Below are 19,637 nucleotides of genomic sequence, written 5' to 3' on the forward strand. Positions count from 1 at the left end.
AGGAGGGGGGGCGCTAGGTCGGGACTTTTCTGTGCCAACCCCCTCTCTCCCGTCAGACCTAATGGCTCCCAGGTGGCGGGCCGCTGCTTTACAGGCTCTGCCTGGTGGGACAGGCGCATCCACATCCCAACATACAAAAGCCAAGAGAAAAACCCGGGACGGGGCCTTCCTATGGTGTAGTAGGGAGTCCACATCCCACACAACCACGGGGAGGGTATCTGGGTAGATGACAAGGCCTATAGTAGAAGTCAAGGCAACTTACAGATGAAAGAATGCAATGATTTAGCTAGCTTTCCTCTGCATGGTGCAGAAGCCTGTCAGTGTATCATCCCCAAACAGAGAGCTTAGTCGAGCATTTTAACCGGAATCTAAAGGGAAAGATAAAGAAGTTTCCCCCAGTAGATGTGCAACAGTGGGACCAACTACTGCCTCCACTGCTGCTTGCTGTACGAGAGGTGCCACAAGCTTCAACCCAGTTTTCGCTATTCGAGCTTTTATATGAGTATCGTCCCCAGGGTACCTTGGATCTCATGAGAGAGACTTGGGAGCAGACCCCCTCAACATCACAAGAGCTTCTACAGTATGTGTTAATTGCTCCTGGAGCAGGAAAACAAGCAGGAGCCCTGGCTCAAGAGAACCTACAAATGGCCCAAAACACCCTGGAGCAGAACTACAACCGCCAGGCACGAGAAAGGAATTTTGAGCAAGGAGATTGCATGCTTCTACTGCTCCCCTTAGAGGTATCCAAGCTTCTTTGCCAGTGGCAAGGGCCCTACAAGATCATCCACCGGCTCAGGTCTGTAAACTATGAAGTCTACCGGTCGGATCGGAGAAAGAAAAACCAGATATATCATGTCAATTTTCTGAAATTATGGTTAGACCGGGGCACTCTGATGATCACGCAGTACCCATCTGAACCTGCTCTGGGGCCTCAGATACCCGATCCAGCAGACGAAGGCAAGCCACAGCTTGGGAACACCCTGTCGGAACCTCAAGTAAACCAGGCACGACGCCTCCTAAAAGCCTTCCGGGAGACCTTCACTACCAGACCCAGACGGACCACTGTGATAACACACAGCATTCAGATCCCGCCTGGACAAGTCGTGCGGGAAGGTAATCGCCCCCTGCTGCGCCAGATGCGGGAGGTAATCGAGCAGGAGGTTCGCTCTATGCTGGAGCTGGGGGTGATAGAACGCTCCAAGAGAGAGTGGCGTAGCCCGATCATGCTAGTGCCGAAGCCGGATGGCAGCATCTGCTTCTGCATTGATTTTAGACGGGTTAATGTGATTTCTAAGTTTGATGCCTACCTGATGCCACGAATGGACGAACTTTTAGACCGCTTAGGGACTGCCAATTTTATAACTACCCTTGGGTATGTCTATACTACCACCCTAGTTCGAACTAGGGTGGTTAATGTAGGCAACCGAAGTTGCAAATGAAGCCCGGGATTTAAATATCCCGGGCTTCATTTGCATCTTACCGGGCTCCGCCATTTTTAAAGCCGCAGTAGTTCGGACGAGGAGTACTGGTAGTTCGGATTAGAGAGCCTAATCCGAACTACCTACTCCGTGTCGCGTGTAGCCGCGGGCACGGAGTCCGAACTACCGGGGCTTTAAAAATGGCGGCGCCCGGTAAGATGCAAATGAAGCCCGGGATATTTAAATCCTGGGCTTCATTTGCAACTTCGGTTGCCTACATTAACCACCCTAGTTCGAACTAGGGTGATAGTGTAGACATACCCCTTGATCTTACAACAGGATAATGGCAGATTCTCTTGGGCCCAGAATCGTGGGAAAAGACCACTTTCAGAACTCCTTCAGGACTATTTCATTTTGTGAGAATGCCGTTTGGACTTCATGGGGCACCTGCAACATTCCAGAGAACAATGGACCACTTGTTATCCCCATATACAGAATATGCCGCCGAATACCTTGGTGATGTGGTGCTCTACAGTCGAGACTAGGAGGAACACCTGTTATAGGTAGCGGCCGTAATGCAGACCCCGAGAGATGCCAGCCTGATGGCCAATCCCAAAAAAGGTAAAATTTGTTGGCAAGAAACAACCTACCTGGGATATCAGCTAGGAAGGGGCCTTATACGTCCACTAATAGAGAAGGTGGAGGCCATTCAAACCTATTCGGTTCCCACCACCAAGAGGAAGGTGAGGCAATTTCTAGTGTTGGCGGGATACTATCACCACTTCATACCTCCGTTCGCAACCCTAGCAGCACCCCTCACTGTGCTCCTCATGAAGGATAGCCCCCAAAAAGTCAAGTGGACGGCCGAATGTGAAACTACTTTTCAGGGGTATGTCTACACTACCCTCCTAGTTCGAACTAGGAGGGTAATGTATGCATACCGCACTTGCTAATGAAGCCCGGGATTTGAATTTCCGAACTACCTAGTTCGAGCCCCGTGTAGCCGCGCTGCACGGGGTTCGAAGCAGCGGGGATTTAAAAATGGCGGCTCCCCGCTTATGCTAATGAAGCCCGGGAAATTCAAATTCCAGGCTTCATTAGCAAGTGCGGTATGCATACATTACCCCGCTAGTTCGAACTAGCGGGGTAGTGTAGACATACCCCAGGATCTGAAAGCTGCGCTCTGTAGTGAGCTGGTGCTGTTCAGTCCAGACTTTTCCTGACCGTTCACCTTCTAGACAGACGCATCGGACTGCGGACTGGGAGCAGTGCTGTCCCAGGAGATTAAGGGTGAAGAACACCCAGTGTAGTACATCAGCCAAAAACTGTTTCCCCAAGAATGCAGATATGCCATGATCAAAAAGGAGGCCCCAGCGATCAAATGGGCCATCAAGGCACTGCGTTATTACCTCCTTGGAGACTCTTTCATTCTTTTTACAGACCACACTCCCCTAAAATGGCTCCACCGAATGCAGGATACTAACAGCCGCATCATGAGGTGGTGCCTGTCCCTCCAGGCCTATGTGTTCACCGTCAAGCACTGGGCAGGGAAAGAGAATGCAAACAATGATGCGCTATCCCTTAGAGGAAGAGCAAAGGCCCAGTCCCAGAAGCCGGGAACAGGACTTAAGGGGAGGGGGTGTAGTAGGGCAGACTGGCCGCCCGTTGAGCCGGAGGCGGAGGAACCATTTTGGGAGCCATTTTGGGCCCAGCCTAGCCCCTCCCAGTCATCTGACCAGAAGCAAGGGAGCATGGCTAGGGCTATCAGTACGCGGCCAGGGAGCTCAGTCAGGGCCCAGACTCAGTGGGAGACAGAGGCCTGCCCAGAGCTCTCTGCCACAGAAGCCGAGATCTGGCTCGGGCCTCCCACAGCCGCTGGCCCAGAAGCCTACCCCGAACTCCTGGACTGGGAGCCAGAGACCTGGCCAAGCCTGCCCTCTGACCAGGAGAAACCACTAAGCACTCGGGAGGTCGATTATTCGCATCTGCAGGGGTCGTTTGCGGCATCGATCTACTGTGTAGTGACGACAAGCCCTTAGTTCTTTGGGGACTACAGGGAAAGAAGGGCACTCAGTAGGAGCAGGGAGAGAAGGGACCTACACATGGGAGCCTCTTATGAGTTTCTCAGACCCATGACTTATAATGGTGGGACAACTCAACGATCAGCAGGAGAGTTCCAAGGAAACTCCACGGCTACGTCTAGACTGGCCACATAAGACGGAATAGGCATGCAAAGCAGGCAAGTCAGAATAGGGAAATCCGCGGGGGATTTAAATATCCCCCTGCAGGGTTTAAATAAACATGGCCGCCGCTTTTTTCCGGCTTGGGGAATAAGAATAGGAATAAGAGATCCTCCGGAAAAGGGCTTTATTCCGGAGGATTGCGCCAGTCTAGACGCTCTTTTCCGGTATTTCCCCAAGCCGGAAAAAAAGCGGCAGCCATGTTTATTTAAATCCCGTGGGGGATATTTAAATCCCCCACGGATTTCCCTATTCTGACTTGCCTGCTTTGCATGCCTATTCCGTCTTATGTGGCCAGTCTAGACGTAGCCCACAAGTTTAAATTCATAAGGTTTCCATTCCCCAATATGAGAGCAAAACACATGGAGGGAAGGGGTCATATAGCAGTACAGTGGATGATTAGCTCTATAATGGTTCATTTTACTTCTCCTTATACTTTTTTCTCACACCAGGAAGGCTACTGAACATTGTTGCTTAGCAAATCATTCACGATAATTTAATGTTTCCATTAACATCTCACAAAACGAGGGTGAAACACCTCACCACTTGTTTTTCAATTCAAATGAATATTGGCAGAAAATGTGCTATTCTATCAGCTGCAAACAATGCCACTATTTAAATAATTACGAAAGACGCTAATGGATCAATTCTGGGGAAAGTTTTAATATATTACTTCTGTGACAATAACATGCCTCATCATCTGCTGAATGTATAGTGTTGCTTAAAAAACAATGTTTGATCTCACTGTCTGGCTAACAATTAATCTTCTTTCACCCAGCACCAAACTATATTAATACCCTGCAAATCCCTTAGGTGTAAGTTACACATGATTTAGTATAAAATGTAAGGTCTGAAGCTTTGCTCTCTCTACAGCTATTACCAGCAAAACAGGTAGACTACAGGTGAGTTCATCAGGGTTTTTATTTGAGATTGCAAACTTACATTCAATTGCTTTTTAAAAAATGGATTATTTCTTACTGTTACTCTTTCCTTAGTTCTAATGTATTTATAGTATTTTTTTATCAAAGGAAAGCTACCAGGATTTTTTGTAACAAGAATTGAAATATAATTTATTCATAGAAAATGTCTTGGTGTACTGTAATCATTTTCTCTCAAAGATTACTGGATATAGAGTTCTAATCATTTAACAAAACCAGTCTCCCTTAACAATAATCCCACAGCTGAATTTTGCTGAATGTGCTGTATGTTTTCACTGTTCCACAATGTTGCTGAAAATTTGTGTTTATATTAGCATTTGTGGATAATAGGAAGACCTAAGTTTTGTCTTTTCCTACTGAAATCTGATGTTTCAAATTATTCTACGTGTTCTTTCCAGAACGTCTGAACTATTTGCATTGTATCACAGGATGAAGACAATTAACTGTTATTTGCTGATACTTTGCTGGAAAGCAATTTGTGGCAATATCTGTGAGCTGTCCAATATCACTATCGCTGTGGAGAAAGAGGAGTGCAGGTTCTGCATTAGTGTGAATGCCACTTGGTGCTCTGGATACTGCTTCACAAGGGTGAGAATCTAATCTGTCAAAATAATGGGCAGGAATTAAAGACTCCCTAAAATGAATATAAACAAGCCAGTCTGCCAGCCTGTAATGAGTTACATTGGAAACTAGGCTTAATTAACTATTCTGTATTATGAAGTGGAGCTGTGTCTGCTACTTTTCTCAACAGCCCATGGGCGTGCTCAGCATTGTGCAAGCTGATACATGGAGGCAAATTCTGCTACCAGTGACTCAGGCATACCGCCCCCCAACATCACTGGGAATTGCTTCTGTCATGGACAGCAGAATTTGACCTCCGTGATTATATCTGAGAGTTTGCTGCACTTGATAACAGTGTAAATTGAAAAATGTTAATCTTAGTAAATTCTGAGCGCCATTCCGGTAGAAAGCCTGACAAGTACTGTGAAATGAGAATGAGCATACGTGATTGATTATAAACTATGCATTTGTTTTCTCACAGTACAGATACTAACACATCTTTCTTGTATTACTGAGTGTAATGAGCATAGGGCTTTGAATGTATCAGGAACCAGAAACATGGAAAAAAATTAGATTCAGAAGATGGCCCCAATGCTTGAAAGTTTAGCTCCAGATTGATCCTCCTCTCAGTTTTAAATGCTCACATTTGCTGTCCCAGTTTGATCCATTAGAGAGACAGGACATAATCACAACATTTGTATGCCTGAAAATGGCCACATTTTGACTCCAGCCTAGTGCTCTGCCTTGTGCTAATTTCTATTTAATACAGAGGTGGAAAAAGATATAAGTGTGTGGCTGCCCTGGAGTTTACATGTCCAATCATTACCAAATAGACATCTGTGTCTTTCATAAAAGTTACTTTGAGTTCTAAAAACAATAATCCTGTAGAGTTACAAAATAGCTGCCTGTGTTTACCACATTGATTCTTTGAAAGGAGAAAACTGGAAGACTTGACTGTAATTTTAAGCCTAGCAAGTCATTGGGATACTTTCCATTGAGCTCACTGTGCTTTGGGTCAGATCCTCCATTCAGATTCTAGTTTTTGCAACTCTGAGAAACAGCAGAGGTCTCAAACTAATTTCAGATCCAATATTTCCTTCCTGTCATTTTCAGGATCCAGTGTACAAATACTCACCAGTGTCATCAGTTCAGCAAATTTGTACTTTCAAGGAGCTTGTTTACGAAACAGTGAAGATCCCTGGCTGCACTGACCATGCTGAATCATTTTATTCATACCCAGTGGCTACCGAGTGCCACTGTGAGTCGTGTGATACTGACAACACCGACTGCACTGTGCGAGGCTTAGGGCCAAATTACTGCTCCTTCAACCAGAACCAAGGCAAAGAGTAAGGAGTACTAGAGATGTTAGTATAGTTTTGGTTTTCTGTTTTAACTATTTAAACATTGTATTGAAATGGTACAAAGAGGGTAGGAGAACAAACACATTTATTTACATACAGCCAAGTTTTAAACTGTTATATTAGCAATATATAAAATGGAGAGCAATATATTGTATTTGTCTCCAGTGGCTTCCTCTCACATTACAAATTAAGGTCAGTTTCCTTTTGATCCATTTCATGGCCTTTCTGACATTTCTACCCTTACCTCATTCAACACTTGTGTCTCCCAACGGGGCTCCATTTGTCTGCTACTGCTCTCAGCTTTGCTTGTTATCCCAGCCATCCCTTTTGCTTCAGACAGCTTCCCACCAACCATGCACCAAGGAGTTTTTATCTTCTCATTCCATCTCCTCTAAGAACACATTTATTTTGAAAAGCCTTCCATCATTGATAAACTTCTCAGCAATGTCTGCATGAATATTTTTAACTGTTATCCTGTATATCTTAATTATCTAAGTTACGCTATAAGCTTTTCTGGGCAGGGACCTTTATTTTTAATGTGTTTGCAAAGCTTAGTATACGCTAGTGATAATCTAAAAACATTAATAGCCTGTTCATTATAGGGATCTAGCAACAAAGACCTGGACTAATATTTGCAGATAGGTCTTAGAAGTAGGTCAACATTGCAAGTAAACACCTGCAGCTGGCCCAGGTCAGCTGACTTGGGCTCAGACTACTGATTTGTAAAACTGCTGGAGCCTAATCTCTGTGACTCTGCAAGAAGGGAAGGTCCCAGAACATGGCCGCCAGCTCTACACCGCAACTAAATATCCCCATAGCCTCAACCTTGCAAACCTGCATCAGCTGTCATTGGCCGGCCAGACGTGTTGCACTACAGTATAGACCTACCCTTAGTGACTTAGGAGCCTAAGTTCCATTTTGGAAAGTGAAAGTCAATTGAAAGACACTGAAATTAAGGCTCCTAAATGACTTTGAAAATTTTACCTCAAATCTTTTCAGAGTCATCATATGTCTCCTTCATTGTAAAATTCTATACAAGAATGATGGATCTTTCTCACCTAGGCCTCAGTCTTACAAAGACTCAGGCTACATCTAGATTGCAATGCTTTTCCAAGATACCAGAGGTATCCCGGAAGAGCAATGCCATGTCCAAGGAATGCATCCACTTTTTCGGAAAAACATTTCAAAAAGTGGAAATGCTTTTTTGCCATCCCTATAAACCTCATTTTACGAGGAAAAAGGGATATTTCGAAAGAGCACTTTTTCCCCCCAAATTTGGCACTGTGTAAACATGCCAAATTTCGGAAAAGCCTCTTTCAACAGTAAAGCAGAAAAAGATATGCAAATTGCATACCACAAATTGTGTTTCTTTTTCCAACTTACCTCTGCAGTGTAGACCCAGATACACTGTTTAACTTTAGATAACAATGCATATAATTATGCACATAGAGAATTCGTTGGAGAATTGAGGCCTTAGATTGGCAAGATCCCTTATTCTTCCATACAGTTCCACAAAATTAACATGATAGTAGATTTTTAGATCTTTACAACAGTTTCAGATTCAACAACTGTCTTTTTTTGCAGTGATGGTATTAGTTTAGTATTGATTCTGTATAGTATATTCCTCAGACTAATAGAGAAAATGATTTGTCCATTGTATATATCAACAGATATTAATGCTTAAAGTGTTTTTGCATATACTTACCTAGGGAAGATTTTCTTTTAATAGGGAAATCTCTCTTAGCCATAATACAGGCAGTCCCCGACTTACACGGATCCATCTTATGTCGGATCCGCAGTTATGAATGCGGCTTTTCTTGCCCCGGAGTACACGGGCAGACCAGGAAGATGCGGAGCAAAGCCGCAGAGGGGCTTGGGCAGCAGAGCAGCCCAGGCGTGCCTGGGCTGCCCCCCTGCCGGCTTCCCCTCCGCAGCTTTGCACAGCCTCGGGGGAAGCCGGCAGGGGGGCAGCCCAGGCACGCCTGGGCTGCTTTGCTGCCAGAGCCCCTCCGCGGCTTTGCAAAGCCTCGGGGGAAGCTGGCAGGGGGGCAGCCCAGACGCGCCGCGGCTGTCCCGCTGCCGGGTCCTCAGAGTCTTTGCTCCCCGTCTCCCTGGTCTGCTGGTCTCCAGCAGACCAGGGAGACTGGGAGCAAAGCCGCGGAGGACCTGTGCGGCGGGACTGCGGTGCGTCTCGGTCCGCAGCCCGCGTCTTCCTGGTCTGCTGGTGGGGCGGGGGCGCAGCTAGTTCCCCCCCCCAGCAGACTAGGCTTTTCTCCAGACGCCTGTGGCAGAGCAGCTGGGGCACTGCCGGTTGGTCCCGCAGCGCCTCTCTGGGCGCTACTGGACCAACCCGGCAGCAACCCAGCTGCTCTGCTACAGGCATCCTAATTCAGCCGCTGCTGGTCAGTTTCAGCAGCGGCTGAATCAGGACGCCTGGGGCAGAGCAGCTGGGGTGCTGCTGGGTTGGTCCAGTAGCGCTGGAGCGGCGCTACTGGAGCAACCCAGCAGCAACCCAGCTGCTCTGCCCCAGGCGTCCCCAAGTCAGCTGCTGCTGAAACTGACCAGCGCTGACTACAGGAAGCCCGAGGCAGAGTTGCTCTGCCCCGGGCTTCCTGGAATCAGCCGCTGATCAGTTTCAGCAGCAGCTGACTTGGGGACGCTTGGGGTTCTTAAGTTGATTCTGTATGTAAGTTGGAACTGGCGGTCAGTTTCAGCAGGCTGAATCTGGACGCCAGTTCCGACTTACATACAGATTCAACTTAAGAACAAACCTACAGTCCCTATCTTGTACGTAACCCAGGGACTGCCTGTATTTAATTTATTTAATTTCTAAGGCTTTTTTACTGAAAAAAAAATTGTTCTTATCACAATTTTGTTTGTGAGATGTCATTTTGAAAGTCTATTGCTCTACTGAAGTTATGAGAGACAGAACAATAATATGGATATTGAACCTGATTCTCTTTATGCTTGGAACTACTTTTATACTAGTGTAACTCCAGTAATGTCACTAGAGCTACTCCTGATTTTCCTTGGTGTGAGATCAGAATCAAGGTTATTACTCATACTCATCCCCAAACCACCTCTCATTAGTCAGGCAAGGAAATTTATAACTGAATAAGTATTGCAAGACCTGGTCTTTATTTGCCTTCAAAAGTGCTTCTGTAAATTCTGTCTGTGCCTGTTTATGCCATTTGGAATATTAAAAAGGATTTTGTTGCATTTGCGTCATTTTATTCACTGGTCTTATTGAGAAAGTTGCACTCCATCTATGCATTTATCTTTAAAATACATTTCTTACATAGAATTCTTCAAATCATTGATTTTCTTCTCATAATTGACATTTCAATATCTCATTAGTAATTTGCTAACCTAAACTGTATTTGCATCGACTCAGTATTGGGCCAGATGGAATCACACAACCTTTTGTAAAAACACAGATACATTTTATCCAATAGAGGGCAGTGCTATATTGCATAATTTTAATTAAGTGGGCCAGAGACTCAAAATCAGGATTATAATGAAAGTCTTGAAGTTTAAAGTTTAAAACAGAAAATGAAGATTACTGAGGTGAAAGAAATGTAGGTTACTATCATACCTCTGACATGATTGTTACTGACTGCAACCTGTCACAACTTTAGTTTATATCCTATCTGTACTACCTGTACCTGGGCTTTGCCTCAGAAAAGAATGAGGGGACAGAGTTTCTCCCACACAATTATTACACCATTTCAATCAGCATTATTCCAACACATTCCTCTTAAGTTGTGAAATCCAAGAGTTTCTCTCACAGGACATTTTGGGAAAGCTACCTGTAAATCATGGTTTTAAAATGCCACAAATTTACCCAATGCCACATGTCAGTACTAGAGATGTGGAAATAAAGAATAACAAATAATGTATTTGCTGAATTTACAATCTTTTTTGTCTGGCTTTGTCTACACTGCAGGGTTTTGGCGCAAGAACCTTTTGCGGAAGTGATCTTCCACAAAAACTTCTTGCGCAAAAGCACATCGTAAAAGCCATGTGCTTTTGTGAAAGAGAGCTTCCACACTGCATGGACACTCTTGCGCAAGAAAGCTCTGATGGCCATTCACAGAATGGCCATCAGAGCACCTGTGCTTTTTCTGATAGGGGTTTCTTGCACAAAAACCCCTCCAGAGCGTCCACACCTGTCTTTTTGCACAGGAGCTGGAGTGCAAAAAGGAGTTATCCCTCGTGGAGAGAAGAGTAACTCTACCAGCAAAAGCTCTCTGTTCTGCTGATTTACTTGCACAAACACGCACTTGAGGTGTGGACGCTCCACTGGTTTTTGCGCAAAAACCTTGTAGTGTAGACAGTCTCTGTGACTTGCTCATGAGCAGCTTGTGAGTTCATAAGCATGTTCACCAAAACCTATAGTCTCAGCTATACAGAGGGCCACCTGCCCAAGGCTTGTCCAGTACTCTTCTTGAAGGCTTTTCATTGATTTCACTGAGTTTTGCATCATGGTCTTATACAGAACCCAAACGGAGCATAGGCCTTTAGCTGGCCCTCTGCACTGAGGTGAATGTCACCTCTAAACATTTCTTTGACTAGAGTGTTCACCAACAGGTCATTGTCAGTAGTTGATCTTCAGAGATCTGTTTCTACTGGTTTGTTCTGATTGGACACATACTACAGATAACATGTGATAGCTTTTATTCTCCATAGATATTAAGATCAGAAGTACGCATAAAATCACTTAGTCTTGCCTCCTGTGAGGGGTGTGATTGGGTTAGATCACAGAAGTCCCCTTGGGGTTGTTCCTCAGTATGTTGGTCATGCCACTGATGCCCACCTTCCTGCCCTCTGGGGCACCCCAACACCCAGTCCTGCTGGACCAGATCCTCTGGTCTCCTCCAACCAAGGCACAGAGTTGGAGTTACTGCCACCCTGCAGAGCAACACCGACACTGAATCAGTTCAGCTCCAGGGGGGCTCAGATATAAGCACCCAGCACCCAGGAAACCAACCCTCAAAAAGAACCAAAACCTCAGATAAATCTATCTTACTGTGTGTAAAAGTTTTACACAGAGAAAACTCATAAAGATGCTCACCCCACAGAAAAACATAGGGGTTATGTCTAGACTGGCCAGTTTTTCCAGAAATGCTTTTAACGGAAAAGTTTTCCGTTAAAAGCATTTTCAGAAAAGAGCGTCTAGATTGGCATGGACGCTTTTCCACAAAAGCACTTTTTGCGGAAAAGCATCCGTGGCCAAGCTAGACGTGCTTTTCCGCAAAAAAGCCCCGATGGCCATTTTCGCGATCGGGGCTTTTTTCCGCAAAACAAATCTCAGCTGTCTACACTGGCCCTTTTGCGCAAAACTTTTGCGCAAAAGGGACTTTTTCCTGAATGGGAACAGCATAGTATTTCCACAAAAAGCACTGATTTCTTACAGTAGGAAGTCAGTGCTTTTGCGGAAATTCAAGCGGCCAGTGTAGACAGCTGGCAAGTTTTTCCGGAAAAGCGGCTGATTTTCCGGAAAAACTGGCCAGTCTAGACACAGCCAGTGGTTGCTCCCTTCAGGTAACAATTATTTACACTGGGCTTGATAATAAACAAAAGTGTTTTAAATTCAATTTTTTAAACTTAATTAAGTGGTTGCAAGTGAAAACAGTCAGATCAAAGTAAATGACTAAATTAAAATAACCAAAAAACCAGCTAATCCTAATCCACTGAGAAACTTGTTACATGGAAATTCTTACCCTACACAAGGGATGGGGAACCTCTAGTCCAGGGGCCGGATGTAGCTGCTGGCTTGTCTGGATCCAGCCCCCAAGGTTTAGGGGCTCACCCCTGCATTGTGTTTCCATGCTGACACTCCAGCCCTGCCTTCCCCCCACAAACACACACACACTGCCCCACCACATGCCTAGAGCACACAAAATCCACTAGGCAGGGCTCCCCTAGGATCTGGTGTGCAAAGGGAATGGTGGAGTGTCTGTCTCCTTCTCAGTCGGGGGCCAGTCAGTGAGGGTTTATTTGTTTGTGTGTTTTTGCTTCTTACTTATGTGTGCTCCCCCTCCCCCGACTGATTTTTCAGTGGGTCAGTGGCCCCCAGCCAAAAAAGGTTCCTCACCCCTGTCCTAAATACTTGTTCTGAACACCTCTTTGAGCTTGGGCCCAATCCTTCCCCTGTTCCAGCAGACATCTGAGGTGGTAGGTGGGGGGTTCTCCTGATGTCTGGTAACTGCTCCTGTTCTTCCCCTCTGTGACGAGGCAAGACTGCCCCGCACCCGGGAGCAGCCGGCAGCGGTGCTGTACAGGGCACGGGGCGGCAGAGAAGAGGCCAGTGCAGCACATTCCCCACCCGGGGGGGCGGGACTCAAATCTGACGTCCTCCCTACGCCCTGGCACAGGCTAGCTGCGGGACACAGGGAGGCCATGAGAGCGCATGCACGGCGTGCTCCCAGGCAATGGAGGAGGGGAGGAGGCACGGAGACAGAGAGAGGAACGGCGCCCGGGTGTGATGCAACACCCTGGCGCCAAGGTTTAAAAAGCCTAGCAGCTTCTCCTCAGTGAGGGGGGGTAAACAGCGCAAGGAGCAGCCGTCCAGTAGGCCCATGTGAGGGCGCAGTGAGAGGCCAGGAAACTGGGGGAAAGTCAGCTTGGGTAAGGGGAGAGGAAGCAGCCCAGGGCAGGGCTTCCAGTTAGCCTGCGGGCTGACGCATTACAGCAGGAAGCCCCGCCAACCAGACCGGACCACAGGAGGTCCGTGTCCTTAGGGCCCTGGGCTGGGGTCCGTGAGAGAGGGTGGGCTCAGACCCCTCCTCCCCTACACCAGGAGACACCTCGGAGCAACTAGTGGGACAACCACAGCGCAAAGACGGGACTTTTAGGCGGGCCGATCTCCCGGGTCCGCTGTGGGACAGTGGCAGTGGGATACGAATAAAGGCACAAATCTGCTAACCCAGTGCGTGATATGTTACACCCTCCTCCTTTCCATTTTGCCTAAGGCAGGAATTCTTTGTGCGCTGTTCAAACTTCTCTCAACTAGAGTGGTAAAGTACAAGATCCAAAATGGGTTTCAGCATCCGGTGGCCTGACCCCCTGTCTTTCTAGGACCAACCACAGTTTGGGCTTTCAGGAAGAATAAAACCATTCACATATTACAGATTTGAATACTGAGTGATTATTTTCCAGAGCAACAGTAATGGCCCTCATTAGCACATTTAGAATTATAAACTTCATATTTCTAGCTTCACATACAAGTGTGATACATACACAAAAACAGCATTCACAAAAAATATACATTCAGCAGAGTATAATTTTAAAATTGATATGTAACATGAGGCATTTTGTCTAAAGCATCTTTGAGTTCTGCATATTCATATTCATAAGTCAATTTTCATAAAATATGGGGAGGCACACAGACCACAGAATTTCACCCAGTCAGCACTGATTGAGCACAATAGCTTGTGCTGACTAAATCACATCTTCCAGAAAGTCACTCAGATGTAAAAGGCTAGAGACTTAGGAGTTTGTTCTTTTGGCCACTCAGTTTGAATATTCAAAATTTGCTTTTCACAGCATGTCCAGTAGGTTTAAAACTGACTCTCGAATGAATAGCTTTCCACTAATGTCACACAACTGCAGATGGTTAACTTCAATGGGGTATTATGATGAGGTTTAATCCCCATCAACTGCAAGGCAAGGATAAGAACCCTAATTAGTTATGCTCTGCAGATGGTTGGTAATTAATTAATTGCCTCCAGGGCTGGGGGAAGTGGAGCTAGGCCTTATAAATAGATTGTGGGGATTCCATTGGAAAGAAGCCTTGGGGTAGGGTTTTAGCAAGCAGAAAACAATTCTACAGGAGCTGTGTCAGCCCCTAGTGGCAAAGCTCTGAGGTAGGCCCAACAAGGGAACTATAGTGGTACATGAGTGGTAAAAGGTACATGAGTGGTATTCTGAAGATTTTTTTTTATGTGGACTCATTTGTATTACTCTAAAAGGAGTTTCAGTTTTCATGTGACTTGATGGAAGGGCTAAGCCATGGAACACCCAGAAGGAGACTAGAAAAGAAGCTTGGGAAATCTTATGTGGGGGAGGCCGAAGGAGAGCATGGTGGTCGGTGCTAGAGACAAGGATCCCAGAGAGATGGGGTATCAATGAGGTGAAGCTGCACTACTACAAGCAATGAATACCAGTGAGTTTTGAGGCCCAGATTGACTTTAATTTATTATTTAAACAAGTCTTTAAAGTACTTGCCCAGATCTAGCTAATATGGTGGAAACAACATTTTGAGAGGATGAAGGCTCACCATGAAGCACTGGTGATACTCAACCCTGTCAGCAAATGAGATAAAAGTTTGGAGATGTGTTACTAGTGGAACCAAAATAGGATTTGGAAAAGCATTCAGTGTTGTTGTAATGCTGCTCCCATCAGAGTCAATAGCCTGCTGACTTTAACAGAGTATCAGAGGGGTAGCCATGTATGAGATTGCTTGTAAGAATCCCTCTTCTCATAAAATTATCTCTTTAAAGACGGGTTCTGCAGAAGGACTATGTAATTTCTGTGCCGGGCTGTACTAAGTTTGACAAACAAACGTTCTGGAGAAGCTCTGAGTCATTGTAGCTAGTACACAGCTTGTAACATTAAAAGCTCTCATGAACTGTAATGCTCAAATACTGACAATAGTTGCTGTCTTTCTTCCTGTAATATCTGATAAGGTCCATACCTGCAAAAAATGTTAGTCTTCTGCCTCAGCAAGACAGCCCGGCTACGTCTACACTGGCACCCTTTTCCGGAAATGCTTAAAACGGAACAGTTTTCTGTTATAAGTATTTCCGGAAAAAGCACTTTTTCCGGAAAAACGTCCGTGGCCAACGTAGATGCGCTTTTCCGGAAAAGCCCCAATCGTCATTTTCGTGAGCGGGGCTTTTTTGTGGAAAAGACTACTGTGCTGTCTACACTGGCCCTTTTCCAGAACAGTTTTTCTGGAAAAGGACTTTTGCCCAAACGGGAGCAGCATAGTTTTTACGGAAAAACACTGACAATTTTACAGTAGATCGTCATTGCTTTTCCGGAAAAGCAAGCGGCCAGTGTAGATAGCTCGCAGCTTATTCCGGAAAAGCGGCTGCTTTTCCAGAATACGTGGCCCAATGTAGACAGCCCCCAAGGTTTGGGAAATCATCTTCCATAGGCATAATCATGTAAGGATCTAATTGCAATGAACAATTTGATCAACTCTTGGTTAGCCAGATTGACATACACTAGCCTGGTTGACCACTCTTATGCTTTATATTCCATGGACTGTTCACCTTTGTTTGCTCCCTTTCTTTCTCCTGCACTCTGTTCCTTATAGTATCTGTAAGAGATCTGCATATGATTAATGTTTGCAGTTGTCTTTTACTAGATTGCTTCAGTGAAAATGTAATGGACCTTGGGGCCTGGTTTAGAAGCTGTTCTGCCTATGGAGTTCCTGAGGATGCTACAGGAAGTTATCATTTGTGAAGATATGGGTTCTAGAATCCAGCTCTAAATGATGAAAGAGAACAAATGACTAGCTGATACAGTATAGAAGATAGTGCTTCCTACCTAATAGTGAATCATTTTTACTGAGAGAACACATTTATATAGTGCACTATTAGTAAAGACCCAAATCCTATGTACTTATTCAGTTGCCTTTTCTCAAGCTAAATTTCTATTGACATCAATGGGTGCTTTGCCTAAATCAGGCCTGGGCAAAATATGGCCTGTGGGCCGAATTTGGCCTGCCAAGCCACCGGATCCGGCCCGTGGAGGCAATGGGGAGCCCCAGGCAGACTCCTGCTTGCCCTGTAGCTCCATACGTGGCTCAAACATGGCTATGGGGGGGGGGTCTCTCTGAGTCCAGAAGGGAGGGGGGAAGATTGAGACGCTACTTTCGCCCTCTACACAATCCCATTGGCCAGTTTCTGGACAAACACTGGCCAATGGGAGCTGCCTGTTTGAATAACAGGCAGCCACAAAGCACAACCCTCCTGCTTACTCGCTCAAGCACATGACAGAGGAGGCAGAAACATTTTAAGCTCTTCAAGCCTTTAGCTCTGCAGGCAGGTAAGTCTCCTGGTGAGAACCTGCCTCTGGCACCTCAGCCCCTCCCTTCCCCAACCCTCTGACCCACACTCCTGCCCCGCTATTCCACATGCACCCATACCCCCTCCCAGATCTGGCACCTCAATCTCCTACCCAAGGTCACAATCCCCTCCTACACTAGGTCACATCCCAAAACCCTGCACCCCAGTATCCTGCCCTAAGTCAGAACCATGTACTTCACCCAAACTCCCTCCTCCCTCCTACACCCCAATCCTTTACCCCAAACTCCACATCTCCTCCATTAATACCATGGAAGAGTGCGGCCCTCCACCGCTTTCAAAAATTATTGCCCTTCCCTGGCCTAAATAATGAATAAGTAAATATCAAGGGCCAAGTTGTGCCTTCCAAACCTGTTAGATTTGACAGAGTTAGTGAAAAGGAGTTTGGTCCTGAAATGCTTGCTCAGTTTTTATTCAGTACATTTGGGAAAGTCTACCTGAATGCCTTTTTTCACAATAGCAGTTTAAAAAACTCTTTATCCTGTTATTAATTATGTTCTTCAGATAGCCAGACAGAGAGAAAAACCACAAAGACTATCCATCTGTGAGTCTACATATGTGGGTGAAATGTTTCCCTCTTCATTTATTGTTCAAGCAGTTTGACCTTGATCTTATGAGTCTCTATGCAAGTATACTTGAAGGTTTCCAGACATGAGGATAAGAACATGAAGTTCACTGAGAATAGCCATAACCTTAGGATTAAAAGATCACTGTAATAAATAACTCTCCTTTTAGGTAGAAGTCACACAACGAATTTCCTACCCGGGTTTTACAGAGCAGCTGGGAAACCTTTGCATCTCACCTTGCAGCAAAGGATAAAGCATTAATATCAAAGTGACAACCAGTAACCCCACTGTGGTTAAATGTCACTTATCAGTCCCATTATGAACCCCATGAAATCCTCATTTTAATTAAAAATAGAATGAGGCTATGTCTACACTGCAGCTCTCTTCCAGGATACCTCCAGTATCCCAGAAAAGTTATGCTGTGTTCAAGGAACCATCTACTTTTCCGAAAAAACTTGGAAAGGCAGACATGTTCTTTTGCCATCTCCATAAACCTCACTGCATGAGGAAAAAGGGATGTGCTGAAAGAGGAGGTTATTCCAAAATCTGGCGTTGTGTAGACACACCAAATTTTGGAAAAGCCTCTTCTGAAAGAAAAGCAGAAAAAGATACGTGAATTGTGGTTTGCAATTTGCATATCTTTTCCTGACTTTTCTTTGTAGTGTAGACACAGCCTGAGACTGGGCATTCTAGTTTTCTGACTTCTAGGAAATTTTCTTGAATTACTTGGCCATTAAGTTTAAGCATTTTAGTTCATCTTGACATTCTGTTTTTGAATATTCATCCAACTACAGTATATCTGAGTATTCACCAATACAAAAGATTAATTTGGCATGGGGCTAGAAGGGGTACTACCAAAATGGGCTGGGATAGAGATTTCAGACTCTGGCAATGCAGTTAGGAATTAGTTTGTCTCAGATCAGCAATGTGGCAGAAACAGACACAGAGGAGGGTTGGCTGGACCTTCTTCCCTCCACCGCTTACAGCTCAGTCCCCCACACTACCACAAACATGGAAAATTATGAATCCCATGACATTTCCAGTCCAGCTTAGCTGCCTACTGGAGGCTTGATACTTTGGTTACAAACACTTGAGTGCTTATCCAAATGCATCCTCTCTGTGGAAGCAGGTTCTTTGCTGGCCAGGCCTCTCGCGCATATTGCCATCCAAGCAAAAGGTCAACTTCCCCTTGATGAAAACCCTTACACTATGTAACTTAAAGGTCAGCGACGAACAGGAACCAAAACCAGACCTAAAAAGTTCATGTAAAGTTCATGCTGATTGTGCTGACTGTGCCATGCCCAATAAGGCAAAAAAGGAAAAACAGGAAACCATCTCACCCCCTTACCCCTGTCACTTAGCAGACAGGGTCTGCTAGCCTATCACAAAAAGCACGCAAAAGCTCTCTATAAAACAGCTACCCCTCCTATATCAAATTGAGGAATCCCGAATAAACATTGGATGGCAGAATATGAGCCAGGTCTGAGGACTGATCACCTGAGGGCCACCTCCCACTCACCGAACCAAACGAGTTCCTGTAGAGCGTAACGTATACCAACTATGCTGTTGTTGCTGTTGTACTTTGTGTTTTTCTAAGTGTGAGTATTACTATCTAAACTTAGTTAAAAGTTTTGTTAAGTAGTATTGTTAAGAGTTTTAGATAAGTAATTAGACTTATGAGTAAGATTAATGTAAACATAACTGTTGATAATCCCTGGTCCCTTATTGACAACTATTGGGACTTAGAAAAAGCTCAGGGAATTTTCATTTATTGTATTGCACTTTTCTTATTGCTCCTACTAATAGTTTTTTGGCGGCCATGCATGTAAGAGACTAATAAAGAAAAACTATAATTGGAAGTATTCTAATAAAAGTTTAAAAGATAAACTAGTAATAGTTTGCCTGTTTCTGCGCCTTCCTGGGACTAGCCACATTTCTGAACCTTTTACTTTAAACCACACTCTCCATCTGCAGTGGTCCTGTAATCACTATCAACTACTTTTTGTAGAGTTGTAACTGAGGTTCTAAATCTAAACACCTCGAATGGTGATTGTTCATAACTCTGAACAAAACATGATGGCTTTTCCATTCTAAACTTTTGAAATAACTTTGACTTTGACATTGAAACTTTACTATAAAGAAAAAAATGCTATTAACTATCCTGATTTAAACGACACAAACACAGGGGTTATGTCTACATTGGCGCGATCTTGCGCTCGCTTTTGCGCAAAATCATACCAATCTAGACGCAGCCCAAGCCTTTATTTTGAAATAATGTCAAGCTGGAAGACTTCTTACTCCAACTCATGGTAACCCTCATTTCATGAGGAGTAAGGGAAGTTGAAGGAACAGTGTTCTTTCTTCAACTTCCTGCTGTTTAGACAGCACCAAAAGCTGAATTAAGCTATTTCGACTTAAGCTACACAATTGACGTAGCTGAAGTTGAGTGGCTTAAT

General features: G+C 45.0%; 1 protein-coding gene across 1 annotated transcript; it reads left to right on the top strand.

Moving 5' to 3' along the window:
- The first annotated feature begins 4,154 nt into the window (after positions 1-4,154).
- On the top strand, positions 4,155-8,378 carry FSHB (follicle stimulating hormone subunit beta). Its single transcript, XM_006119862.2, has 3 exons — positions 4,155-4,560; positions 5,025-5,184; positions 6,271-8,378. The coding sequence occupies exons 2-3, from the start codon at positions 5,026-5,028 to the stop codon at positions 6,505-6,507; spliced, it is 396 nt and encodes a 131-aa protein (XP_006119924.1). The 5' UTR covers positions 4,155-4,560; position 5,025; the 3' UTR covers positions 6,508-8,378.
- Positions 8,379-19,637: the final 11,259 nt, after the last annotated feature.

Source organism: Pelodiscus sinensis, chromosome 4 (assembly GCF_049634645.1).
Source record: "Pelodiscus sinensis isolate JC-2024 chromosome 4, ASM4963464v1, whole genome shotgun sequence".
Taxonomy (NCBI): Eukaryota; Metazoa; Chordata; order Testudines; family Trionychidae; genus Pelodiscus; species Pelodiscus sinensis.

Coding starts and splice junctions, on each gene's coding strand:
- FSHB (XM_006119862.2), top strand. CDS start 5,026: ATGAAGACAATTAACTGTTATTTGCTGATACTTTGCTGGAAAGCAATT. Junction 5,185..6,270: donor CTGGATACTGCTTCACAAGG/GTGAGAATCTAA, acceptor TGTCATTTTCAG/GATCCAGTGTACAAATACTC.